This window comes from Erinaceus europaeus, chromosome 21 (genome assembly GCF_950295315.1).
Source record: "Erinaceus europaeus chromosome 21, mEriEur2.1, whole genome shotgun sequence".
Taxonomy (NCBI): domain Eukaryota; kingdom Metazoa; phylum Chordata; class Mammalia; order Eulipotyphla; family Erinaceidae; genus Erinaceus; species Erinaceus europaeus.
This window is the reverse complement of record NC_080182.1, coordinates 35,330,389-35,343,666: the sequence shown is the minus strand read 5'-3', so window position 1 is coordinate 35,343,666 and position 13,278 is coordinate 35,330,389. Positions and strand designations below refer to the sequence as shown.

Genomic DNA, 13,278 nt, shown 5'->3' with positions numbered 1-13,278 from the left:
CCCCTCTCTGTCTTCCCCTCCTCCCTCCATTTCTTTCTGTCCTATACAACAACAATGACATCAGTAACAATAATAATAACCACAATAATGATAAAACAACAAAGGAAAAAATGGCCTCCAGGAGCAATAGATTCGTGGTGTAGGCACCAAGCCCCAGCAATAACTCTGGAGGCAAAAAAAATTTTAAAAAAAAAAAAACTTTTTCCAGAAAGGATTTCCTGTTTTGACCATTCAAATGTGATTCATTCACTCCTGTGGCTTTTACTATACTCTGCCTTATAAGTATGTATCATCTACTGATACCTCAAAACAAGGGTCCCTTACTTTGTGGGTGGTGGATCTTTGCTGGATATTTTTCTGAATAAACTGAAGTGTACTGAATCAGAACAGAGAATCCTTTCTACCAAAGGAGTGGAAAAAACTGCTTTTATTTCCTCTGATTGAGAGGATTTAGATCTTCCCTATAAACATGACTCACTAGGGTTCCCCCCCAAAAAAAAACACAGTTCATTTCCTAGATAGTGACAGATTTTGACTGCAATATGATTAGCAGTACTTAAATTCAGCAATGTAAGCCTATCATAGAACTTTAACCTCAATACTTCAAATATCCATCAAGAAAATCTATCTGGTATAAATTGAAATTTACACACATGTGTCATTACTGAGAGATCTTCAGTTAGAAAATAGAATATATTCATCCCTTTCAGATTTTTAAAATATTGATCTAGAATGGGTTCAGACCCTCAACTTATATGGGAGAATAATAGGGGAAAGTGTGTAGTGCTGTTGATCACTGATGTATTTTACAACTCAATTGCATAACTTTGGAATGCTTGAGACGATTTCATTTTGTTGACAGATATTGACTTTTGGGATGGGGGAAATAAATTATAACTGGCTTTCACTGTTGAAATTAATGTGTAAGAAGCCCTCAGCATTAATTATCCCATTTTTTCCTCTGGCTACCTGCTTTTTTGGCTCTTCACTTCTGATTTCATTCTTCTTGATTGTACTTTGGAAGAATGAAAGGAAATAGAATTCAAGTCAGTGAGTTCTGGGTCTTGTGACTCACTTTAGTAACAGTTTAATGGAGAATAAATTACTGACCACAGTGTGGTCTCATAGGGATCTATAGATTTCTGTTGTCATGATTTTAATTACTCATTGCCCTGGGACAGAAATTCTGAGTTGGCAGCATTTTGGTCTCATAGTACAATGGACAATTAAATGTTTTAAGCAACATGTGGAGCTTTGTTTTTTAATGCCAATGCCTTAAGGTTCACTATAATTAAATCTAATGTAAAAAGCATTTTCAGAATTAATGATATCTTCTTTTCCTCCCATTTTAGGCAACTCTTGGTCAAAGGGGGCATCCAGGGCCAAAGGTACTATGATTTTTTTTTCTTAACTCCAAATTATAAATATTCTGTGTCAAATCAAGAATCTGGAGTAGAGCCAGGGAGATAATTCAGCATTAGAGCACAGAACTTATATGCCTGAGGTCCTAGATTTAATATCCAATATCACCATATGTTAGAGCTGAGCATGGCTCTGGACTTTCTCTCTGTCTCATAAAAATAAATAAATAAACCTTTAAGTTGAAATAGGAGTTCTAGGGAGTCAGGTGGTAGAGCAGCAGGTTAAGCCCACGTGGCGCAAAGCGCAAGGAACAGCTTATGGATCCTGGTTCAAGCCCCCAGTTCCCCAACTGCAGGGGAGTCGCTTCACAGGCAGTGAAGCGGGTCTGCAGGTGTCTGTCTTTCCTCCTCTCTGTCTTCCCCTCCTCTCTCCATTTCTCTCTGTCCTATCTAACAACGATGACATCAATAACAACAACAATAATAACTACAACAACAATAAAAAGAAAAACAAGGGCAAGAAATAGAAAATAAATAAAATTAAATTAATTTTTTTAAAAAAAGAAAAGAAATTGGAGTTCTGAAAAATCCCTTCAAAATCTAACATTATTTTGCTTTTTTTTTCTAGGAGAGAGGACATATCTGTGTGTGTGTGTGTGTGTGTGTGTGTGTGTGTGTGTGTGTGTGTGTGTGTGTGTGTGTGTGTATGAGAGAGAGAGAGAGGAAGCACCTATCTGAAGCACCCATCTGGTACATGAGGTGCTGAGAGATCAAACCCAGGGGCTCATATATGCAAGTTTTGTGCTCTACTCACTACTACAGTTCACCAGCTGTGAAATTTATTTTTGTTTTGATGACATTAGTTATGAAATAAAATGTTGGCGGACCGTTAAGAACTCAAGTCTAAAGGGAAAAGCTGAGCACTTAAAAAAAATTGAGCACTTTAATCACATCATAAAAATGAATGGCTAGAGAGTCTATGTTCCAATTATTTATTTTAATTGTATACTTCTATTTTGTAAACTTTATTTGCAATGTATTTATTCTATGTCAGTGGGACAACATGCTAATCTGTACCTCCATGAAACATAACTTTAATTGCAGCACAAGGCTATGTATATCTATCTCCCTTTTTAATTATTAGTTTTTAAATTTATTTATTTATAAAATGGAAACACTGACAAGACCATAGGATAAGATGGGTACAATTCCCACCACTGGAGCTCCGTATCTCATCCCCTCCCCTGATAGCTTTCCTATTCTTTAACCCCGTCTGAAGTATGGACCCAGGGTCATTATGGGATGCAGAAGGTAGAAGGTCTGGCTTCTGTAATTGCTTCCCTGCTGAAGGTTTCTCTTTCTGACATCAAGGGAGAAGTATTGGTGAGGAGGGATATTAAATCACTTCCAACAGTGTAACAGTTGAGATGTGTACGTGGGCTATGCTCATAACTGCTTAACTTGAACTTTCTTAATCTTTACTCCACTTTGGAATTCTTATTTGTAGCAGAGTTCAAGGATAGCATAAAGACAATGTTAAACTTTTGATCCCTAGAAATTCATCTATTTGAATATAAACACTGTTACAAGATGCCTGGAGATTTTTGAAGACAATGTGATATAAATTGTGAGTCTTTTCAGACCAAATATCTGAGTTATAAGAGATAGAACAATTTAAATGTTATAGAAAAGGAAGTGAGTGTGAGTGTGTGTGTGTGTGTGTGTGTGTGTGTTTAGAGAGAGAGAAAGAGGAGAGAGACTATATTTATGCATATGCAAAAAGACTGGAAGCCACCATAGCAATACAGCTGTGGTTATTTCTCCTTGATGATTTAATGCAAAATCTTTATTCTTTGCAATTTTCTTTATTTTTCAAGGTTGGTGTGTGTGTGTGTGTGTGTGTGTGTGTGTGTGTGTGTGTGTGTGTGTGTGTGTAAGTCATACACTGCTATCATGACTGAAAACACATTTATAATCTTGTACATAGAGAAGACAAAATTTTCAGGAAACAGTGTTAACAGGTTGATTTTTCTCTTTCCCACAGGGGAAAGCAGGCATCCCAGGCCCAAATGGACTTGAAGGCTCAGTGGGATTCAAGGGCCCACAGGTATATGTGAAGACTAATCAAGGTGTTAGAATGTGATGAGGAGGGGGCCAGGCAGTGGCACACCTGGTTAAACTCACACATTACAGTGTGCAAGGACCCAAGTTCAAGTCCCTGGTGCCCGCTGTAGAGGGATGGAAGCTTCAAGAGTGATGAAGCAGGGATACAGGCATCTGTCTCTTTCCCTTTCTGTATCTTCTCCCTCCTCTCAATTTCTCTCTGTCTCTATCCAATAATAAATAAATAAAATAATATAAGAAGATTAGAAGAAGTAGGAGGAGGAGAAGAATGTGATGAGGAACCTGAAACCGTGATAGTTTCCTTCAGACCAGAACCCCAGATGTCTAGTGTTTTCAGGGTAATAAAGCCAGGCAGCAACTCAAGTCAAGATTTGAAGAGAGTTCCTGAGCAGTTGTCCTCATACTTTCTGTTCAAGCTAGCTGCAGTTTTCTACAGAGATCCAGAGCCAAGGAAAGCACTGCGTTTCAAAACTGCGAATGTTGACCAGCAAACCAGAGTCAGACTTCAGTGTTACATATCTGAATGTCACCATGTAGAAAAAATTGGCTCTATGGGAGGAAAGACTTGCTCTGAACACAAAGGAAGGCTTCCTGAGGTGATCCTTAGTGTGGCAAGCAGCCGGTTCTCTCTAGTTACTTCTCTAGGGAGCTGACTCCAACACTCTTTCCTTTTCATGGAACAAGCTGTGATTGACTTTATACTGATCACATGAGGGCAAAGGAAATGTGTGCCAGGGGAGGGGGAAATGTTGTCTCAAATAACCATGTGAAGGGGAAGAAAGTCCTAGAAAATGCTGAGAAGGAAAGATAGTGATTCTGTAGAAATTTAGGACTCTTTTTTCCTCCAAAATTTTAGTTTAAAAAGCTTGAAAATAATTTTTCTGTTTGACAAGTGCAGGGAAATCAGTGGTTTCAGCAATTTTTCAGATTCAATCCACATACTAAAGAAAAAAATCACCGTGACTATTATACATTGGCAGCTTGGTATAAGAAAGTTGGAAAAATATATTTAAACATCAGAAGAGAATTTTCTAACATATTTTACCATGATTTCAGATCTGCCTGTCCCTTGGGCCTCCAACTCTTTCTAGTGTGACTGTTTTCTTTTTCTTCTGTGCCAAAGTAGAGGTAGATTCACCTTTTCTTAACCTTCAAGTGAGAAATCCTTGTCAATGGGGTTGTAGGACAAAAAGCATTGGTTAAGAAAAGGTGAATCTACCTCTACTTTGGCACAGAAGAAAAAGAAAACAGTCACACTAGAAAGAGCTGGAGGCCCAAGGGACAGGCAGATCTGAAATCATGGTAAAATATGTTAGAAAATTCTCTTCTGATGTTTAAAAAATGATCCAAATATAGCACAATGGCTCTCAGCTTAGTGAAGAGCACTCAAACTATGGCGGTGGGTGTGATGTGGTATATGCACATAGCAAGTTGTGAGACTGGACTCCCAAGTCTTATATAGTACTGCACTGGGGGGAGGAAGGCTGAGTTTATTCCTCACATGGTTAAAGATCCATCACACATAAACTCAAGGAAGAATTGAGGAGAAAGCATGACTTTCTGGAATTTTCAACTTTATTCAGGAAAATTGAGAACACACACGTGTTGGAGTACATGTGGGTGGTAAGATAAAGAAAGAGTGTAAGAGCCATTTACTCATATTGATGGTCCCATGTTGGTGAGAGAGATGGAAACCTTGCCCATAAGCGCTTCTTATGAACTCCCAAGCCCCGCCTTCACTTCCTGTCTAAGCCACACCCACACCTGTTGCTACTCGCATTTCCCTGTGCAATATTTATTTCCTTCCCTCAATAGCATGAAAAACGTGTACCAGGGGAACGTATGTTCTGGCATGGTGCAGTAGTGTCTGTGCTCCCCTGGTTCTTCCTGTTCATTCCCTGACCTCAACAATACTGCCAATCAATTGTAGGTATATAAAAAATGTTAAAACAAAAAAAAATGGAAGTCATAATTAACAGATGATACAATATCCCAAGAGAAATACCCAAATTTCATCATAACACATACCATATATTCTTTTTGACTGGTATGGAAAATCTACTGACATGTTCTATTTTCCCCATTTTATAATTTAAAATTATTGTCTTCTTGAAGTGATAAGTAAATGCACTTGGAACATAAAGACGCTTAGGGTAACTAGGAAGCAATATTTTAAAAAATGAGCTGTTTCTCCATGCCCAACCACCTACATTGCAGATTGGACCAATAGATCCCTGCATGGGGGAGACCTCAGCAGCTCAAAACAGAAGCAGAGGCATGAATGGAATGCTCTCTCCACTTCCTGTTTGCATTCCTGATTTAACATTTACATTTTAATATTCAAATGAATATGCATTGTTCACACCTAGAGAGAAAATAATGCATTGATTCTATGTTCTTAGGGCCCAAGAGGAGAGACTGGTGTCAAAGGAGAAAAAGGAGGTCTGGGAAGTAAAGGCCCCCAGGTATGTAATGAGGGAGAATGAATGGGTCTGTCTTTGGCCTTGACTTTAAGATGAGTTTGTGATTTCTTCCTTGCACAAGGAATCTTTTACAACATCTGACTCAGCAGTGTGTTAGGCTGCAGTGCACATGAAGTGGTCACATCATATCCTGTCCTGAACCTGCAGGGTGGGCTGTCTCTGCCAGGCACAGAGTTTGGGAGATCTTTGCCCTAGAAACTCATTCTTTACTGTGATGTTAAGAATCTCTCATATTGCATCAAAGTAAAGGACACTGGAGCAGGTTGGTGGTGGGGCGTATTCAGGTCCTGGAACATGATGGTGGAGGAGGACCTAGGTGGGGGGTTAGAGACTCTAAGTATCACATGGAAAACATATGTTACACATGGACCAACTATTGTATTTTACTGTCAACTGTAAACTCTTAATCCCCCCATAAAGAAAAGAAATCAAAATAAAATTTAAAAAGGCATAAACAGTGTTCGGGTGGTGACATACCTAGTTAAGTGCATACAGTGCTCAAGGACCCAGGTTCCCAGGTTCAAGCCCCCAGTCCCCAGCTGCAGGGGGAAAGCTTCCCAAGTGGTGAAGCAGAACTACATGTGTCTCTCTGTCTCTCCCTCACCCCTCTCAACTTCTGGCTGTCTCTATCCAATAAATAAAGATGGTTCTTAAAAAAACTAAAAAAAACACACATCCAGAGCAGGGAATGGAATCAAGTTAAAGCACATACTAAGTTCTTTAACTTAAAAGAACTGATTGGTATACAGATTCTGATTCAGCTGGGCTGGGAAAACTTGAGTTTCCATACTTCCAGTGAACTCCCAGGTGATGCAGCTGGTCCCCAGACCACGTTTTGAATAGCAAGACACTCTGTGAATTGACCCTTGCCTATCCACCACTATGATGGGTATTCGCTTAAGTAACTGTTTGGGTTTCCTTTTAAACTGTATACTATTCAAGAGTCAGGACTCTGTCTTGCTTGTATAGCTGGTCCTCAACTAAGATCATTTTATTCAACACTGATGGAAGGAAAATTCATGCTCAGCTAAGGTCACTGTGTGGAGTTTGCACGCTCTCCCCACATCTGTGTGGGTTTTCTCTGATTTCTCAATAAACCAAAATGGGCTATTTGGTTCACTGGGATTTGCTTGTCCCAATGTGAGTGTGTATGTGCCCTACAATGGAAGGGTGTCATGCCTGGGTACTGGGTCTCACCTATCAGTCTGAACTGCCAAGATAATGCTCTACCAATCTACCACTCTGGAACGAGCAGATTCTGAGTGAACAAATGAGAGAGTGAGTGCATGAATGAATATAAGTAATGATCTAATATTATAAGTGGTTTATTACAGAATATTTAATTACAACTTTGGTGATATTCCCTAGAAATATAACTTATGACCGTTAGCCTATGACAAAAGTGGTGTCAGTATATATTGTTTTACTTAAAGCTATGCAGGAAGTAAAGAAGGTTTACTCTACTATGTCTGCAGGGCCCAAAAGTACACTGCTAGCACAGAGCAGAGCTCCACACACATTTGTGTAATGAATCAATTAGAAAATGAGTGAATTTAGTAAATGAATGGGATTCTTACCCTAGACTAATATAGGAAAAAAGTGAATCCATAACTCTGTGCCCATTAGTTGAACTGGGCAGTGGTCCAATCCTTAAGTGAATGTATTCATCATCAAAATGCGTAAGAAGTTATTTGCATAAACTTAGGTTTTGTGATACAATATTTTAAAGCATATTAATTATTGCTCAAGAGGATGTTTGTTCCCAGTTTTGATGAATGTGTTCCTTTGAGAGCTACATTTCATGGTAGAGCTACGTTAACGAAAAGTAATTGTTTTCCTTGAATCATTAAGAACATGGTGACACCACAAATTAGGATTAAAAAAAATAAAAACAGTAAATTCTAGGGAAAACATGTATCACAGGTGATTATCTTATCTGTTATGTAAAGTATTGAAGGGTAGATAATTTGAAATCTTAAGAGCTCAGTAACTCTAGAATCCAAAATTTTAACCAAGTGGCTGCCATTCAAAGAAATTATTCTAGTTGCCCTGTAGTGTACTTGTCAGGTGAACTCCCTTTAATCTTACCTTGGCAAGGTTGATCATAGTCATAAATCATTCAGCCTGCTGGCATTGCCAGAATCAGTCAAAAGGTGCCCCCTCTCTGATCTAGCTCTGACATCTATCTGGCTGAGAAGCATAGTTGCTTTTTTATTTTCTTTGATTGCTTTTCTTGAAACACTTCTGTCAACAGAGTGAAAATGCTGTTTCTAAGACCATGGGAAGCAAAACACAATCTGACATAAATTTTACTGGTGCTGTCAAAATCACTGCTATTAGATTTCATATTGTTTGGAACACACAAGGACTAGCCACTTAGGTGGAATAACAGAATCCTCTCAATTTGCAAGCTTGAACAATTTTTACTTAGTATTTACTTAGAGAAAAAGGGGTGTGATTCTTATTGTACTGAAGACTTGTTGACTTATGCAGTGTTGAAGCATTCTGAATAAAACAAACAGGTGCCAATCCTGTCATGTATCTATATGGATATGACATAAAAAAGAAAATACAGTCCACAGCACAGTGAGTAGGAAGGGAGAACACTGAAAGGAATGGTGTATCATTTCATTCCCCCCCCCCTTTGTTCTTTCTGGTTTAGTTTACCTAGTTCTTACCCTAATGGAACCAATGCTGAAAGAGAAAGCGAAAAATCAGATATAAGCTACTAGGCGCAACTAGAGCTGGAATTATTCTGTATATGTTTTAGGTTGTTGTTTGTTAGCAAAAATTTCACTTGTGATAAGCAGCTTCAAGAAAGGCTGAAATCAGTACAAATTTGGGATACAAAGAACATGTTATTATCTTTGCAAAACATAGTGATGTAAGAAGCCCTATAGTCTGAAGTCAGACTGACTGGGATGCCAGCTTTGTACCTTCCTAGATATGTTAACTTGGATAACTCATTTGGCCTTCTGTACCCCAGTTTCCTCTGCTATATAGTAATAACAGTAGCCATAGCCTAATAAGAATATAGTTAAATAGACTAGTAATCATAGCTACTTCATCAGACTGTTGCAAAAAAATAATGGTCTAATATATATGTAAGTATATATTCAGTACAAGAAAAATAGCAATCACTATGTAAATACTTGCTATTACTATAATATTGCATCACCATCTCCAAATTTAACAGGAGTATTTTATGTCCAAAGCATGCTGGTCACCATCCAGTGAAAGTCATAACAACAATATAACAGTATGTGGATGATGTTGTAATAATTAGATTTCATCATGCCTCATGATCTAGAATGGACAATCCATCACCATTCCTTGGATTCACTTAAGAAATATGTATTGGGCCCTGTGATAGGATAAAAGGATAAATTAGGACTCTGGCCTCAAATGCACCCAGTCTCACAGGAGATTCATGCAAAAAATAAAATTATTTTTTTATTTAATGATGTGCTAAATGTGAACTAGAACCATACTCAAGGTAGAGGGTATGTACCATAACTTCCTTAGCCACTCATCTGTTGTTGGGCATCTAACTGGCTTCCAAATTTGAGCTATTGCAGATTATGCTGCTATGAACATAGGTATACACACTCTGTCACTCCCAAGTTCTCAAAGAGTCCAAAAGTTTCCTTAACCTGAGTTAAGGATTTGTCTTTCTTTTTTTTTAATATTTATTTATTTCCTTTTTGTTTCCCTTGTTGTTTTTGTTGTAGTTATTATTGTTGTTGATGTCGTTGGTGTTTGATATGACAGAGTGAAATGGAGAGAGGAGGGGAAGACAAAGAGGGGAAGAGAAAGACAGACACCTGCAGTCCTGCTTCACCGCCTGTGAAGCAACTCCCCTGCAGGTGGGATGCAGGTGGGGAGCCAGGGGCTCGAACCGGGATCCTTACAAGGGTCCTTGCGCTTTGTGCCACATGTGCTTAACCCACTGCGCTACCGCCCGACTCCCAAAGGTTTGTCTTTCTTTTTTTTAATGTTTTTGTTTATTTGTTTTATTTTTTATTAGTGATTTAATGATTGACAATATTGTAGTATAAAAGGGGTACAATTTCCACAACCAGAGTTCCATATCCCCTCCCCTCCATTGGAAGTTTCCCTATTCTTTATCCCTCTGGGAGTATGGACCAAAGATCTTTATGGGGAGCAAAAGGTGTTATTGCTAGGCCTTGGTGCTGGCGCTATGAATCCACTGTCCCTGGAGGCCATTTTTTTCCATTTTATTGAATAAGACAGAGAGAAACTGAAAGAGGAGGAGGAGATAGAGAGGGAGAGGGAAAGAGAGACACTTGCAGACATGCTTCACCACTGGGGAGGCATCCCTGCTGTAACTGGGGAGCTGGGGACTCAAACCCGGTCCCAAGCATCAAGTCCTTGTGCTTAGTACTACATGTGCTTAACCTGTTGCACCACTGCCCAGCTCCTGGGTTTGTCTTTCTATTTATTTATTTATTTGTTTATTTATTTATTTGCTTGTTCATTCATCCATTCTCTCTCTCCTTTCCTTTCTTTCTTTCTTTCTTTCTGAGACCACCATCACTTTTCCTTCTTCAACTAGTAGTATTTGAGCAGTCACAAATCAGTTTGTTACTTTATGTGTTTCTATTCAGAAAACAAAACTGAATTTCCTAATCTGGGGCTCAGTGCCTACATTGCAAACCTACCACCCTCAGTGGTATATTTTTTCTTTCTTTTTTTTTATTTAATAGGACAAAGAGACATTGGGGGAAGGGGAAGATTGAGATGGAGAGAGAAAGATCGATGCCTGCAACACTACTTCATCACTTGTAAAGCTTCTCCCTACAGGTGGGAGCTGGGGACTTGAACCCAGATATTTTTGAATAGTAGCCTGTGCACTCTACAGGGTATACCACCATCAGGTTTCCTGATCTTCTAATGACAATGTTCAGCTAGAATCTAGACAGTCATCCAAGAAATTTTGTTTTGGAGGACTTTCAAATGAGAGTCTTATTGTGTTTATAGGTGCTTGAGAGAATTATACATGAAATAACAATTTCTACATGAAATAATATCCCAGGAATCCCCTTTACCTCATAGAAAAGTATGAGAAAGTGAGTTCCTGGGCAAGACTTCCAATTCCTTCTTTTGTCAAGGACAATTTAAATCTCTGTACGGAATCACTCTAAAGTATGTAAAAACTGCATATGATAAATCATTGTATTAAATACATTATTTAATTTCCCCTGGAGACCACTTCTGAGTCAGCACCTGAATATAAGGTGATAACCCTAAGTTTCAGAAATATGGTGTTAATAGGATATGCCCCTTCTTTCAAGGAATATGCCCGTTAGTATTTAGTGACTGAGAGAAACAAATAAACGAACAATTACATCCAGAGTAGAAGAATCTGTGGAATTGTTGTGGCAAGCAACACATCCAGAGTGTTCAGGTAGTCTTGAAATAGTATAATAGTTCACAGTAAAAATTTGTGGGAAAGGACTGGAATGGAGAGACAGGTTAGCTAAAGGAGCAACTTGCACGAGTATGGATGTGTTAGGCAACAAAAAGTATTGGGTGACTTCCGGCTGATATGCATGGACGTAGACTAACAGTGGCATCTGTGACTACAGAAGCCTGGGATAAGCTTTTGAGAAGTCTGATGTATTAAGCAGATCTGCAGCTTTCTTCTGAAATCTGAAGTGGCAATATCAGTCTGGTAATTTCAGCTAAGAGGAGAAAAATGTGAAGAATGAACTGGGAGAGGTCTTGCTTTGGTCAGGGAATTTAGGGGTGGATCCAAAGACCTGAAGGTAGACTTGGCAATGGGAATGGAACACAGATTGATACCAAAAGAGGAGAGAATCTGTAGGACCTTCTGGTTCTGGCTTCGTTTCCAGCAAGGGGGGAGAGAGAGAGAGAGAGAGAGAGAGAGAGAGAGAGAGAGAAGAAGAAGAAGAAGAAGAAGAAGAAGAAGAAGAAGAAGAAGAGGAGGAGGAGGAGGAGGAGGAGGAGGAGGAGGAGGAGGAGGAGGAGGAGGAGGAGAGAGCTGCTGATGCTGGTTTTGTTTTCAGCAAGGAGAGAGAGAGAGAGAGTTTAAGGGGGACATGAATGTGGCACTCATTTTTTTTTATTTGTGTTTACACGTGGACAGTGGAAGCAGGAGGGGAGGGGAGAGAAGGACCCAAGAAGAAACATGGGACTGTGTGCCAGTGGAAGGCATCTTTGCTGTTGCTTCAAATCCACGTGGCAGATTGAAAGAGCCTGTGCTGAACCATTCAGGAACCCAGAGGCTCAGGACTGCTGTTTAGAACTTTAGAAGCCATAGGCTCTTGAGTTTTTCCCAAGTATATCATAGTTTTTTTTCTCCTATTGGTAAATAAGAATCAAACTATATTTGCTTGTCTAACTTGTGACTAGGAAAAGACAAAACTACTTCAGAATGTGCCAGTTTCGTACCCATCGAGCATAATCTTGCTATGACTGCTAATCATTTTAGTAAAATTGCTTGAGCTTTCCAGTGTGCAAATTATTTACAAATACAGAGAAGATTACCATTTTTTTAAAAACTGCTTTATACCAGAGGAGAGGGCCAGAAAAATATAGTCCAAGGCACATGTCCTTTGGAATGCCTCCCTTGAGCAACATGTGCTAAAACAGAGCCTGACGTCTTTCTGGAAGAGGAGACTTGTGAGGGAGCACAATCGTTTAGGCAACATCTGGCATGAATTACTGTATTAATTTTCTCTGATTTACTAGCCTTTATTTGACAGCGGTGACACTTTCTCCAGGGCAGGACATCAATATAGCCATAACTCTCTTTCCCATCTGCAGTTCATTTTCATCTTAGAAAAGAGGCACAAAAGGTTGACGGGGAAAGTGTCTTTATGTTCTGCTATGTTTTCCATCCTGTTCTGTTTCAGGGGCCACCAGGACCAGGAGGAGAAATGGGAAGACAAGGCCATTTGGGGATCCAAGGACATAAAGTAGGTCACCTTCTTTGTACCCACCAAAGCTGAAGTTTATTATTATTATTATTATTATTATTTGCAGAAGCATGTCTGTGTGTATTAGCCAGAGCCCTTTCAGCACCAGGAATGTACATCTCATTCCCCTGCACCCGGCTTCATTCTTAGACAGTCAGCAATGTCCAAGGAGTGGGTGTGGACCCAGATGAGGTCACAGATTCCAGCACAGCATAATCTCACGAGGGGCTACACCCAGTCTGAACTGGGGGAACTCAGAGAACTGGGGTTGTGCTGGGGCATTGCATTTTGCCTATGTCTGTTTTACTTTCTTCCTTTCTTTCTTTCCTTTTCTCTCTTCTCTCTATC

The 13,278-nt window shown here is 39.3% G+C and overlaps 1 protein-coding gene across 1 annotated transcript in view; it reads left to right on the top strand.

Moving 5' to 3' along the window:
* The window catches only part of COL6A6 (collagen type VI alpha 6 chain), a 162,100-nt gene that overhangs the window by 101,319 nt on the left and 47,503 nt on the right, over window positions 1-13,278 (top strand). The window contains exons 22-25 of the mRNA XM_060180900.1: window positions 1,353-1,388; window positions 3,406-3,468; window positions 5,888-5,950; window positions 12,868-12,930. Of these exons, the coding sequence (XP_060036883.1) occupies window positions 1,353-1,388; window positions 3,406-3,468; window positions 5,888-5,950; window positions 12,868-12,930 (225 nt within the window). The remainder of the gene's footprint in view (window positions 1-1,352; window positions 1,389-3,405; window positions 3,469-5,887; window positions 5,951-12,867; window positions 12,931-13,278) is intronic.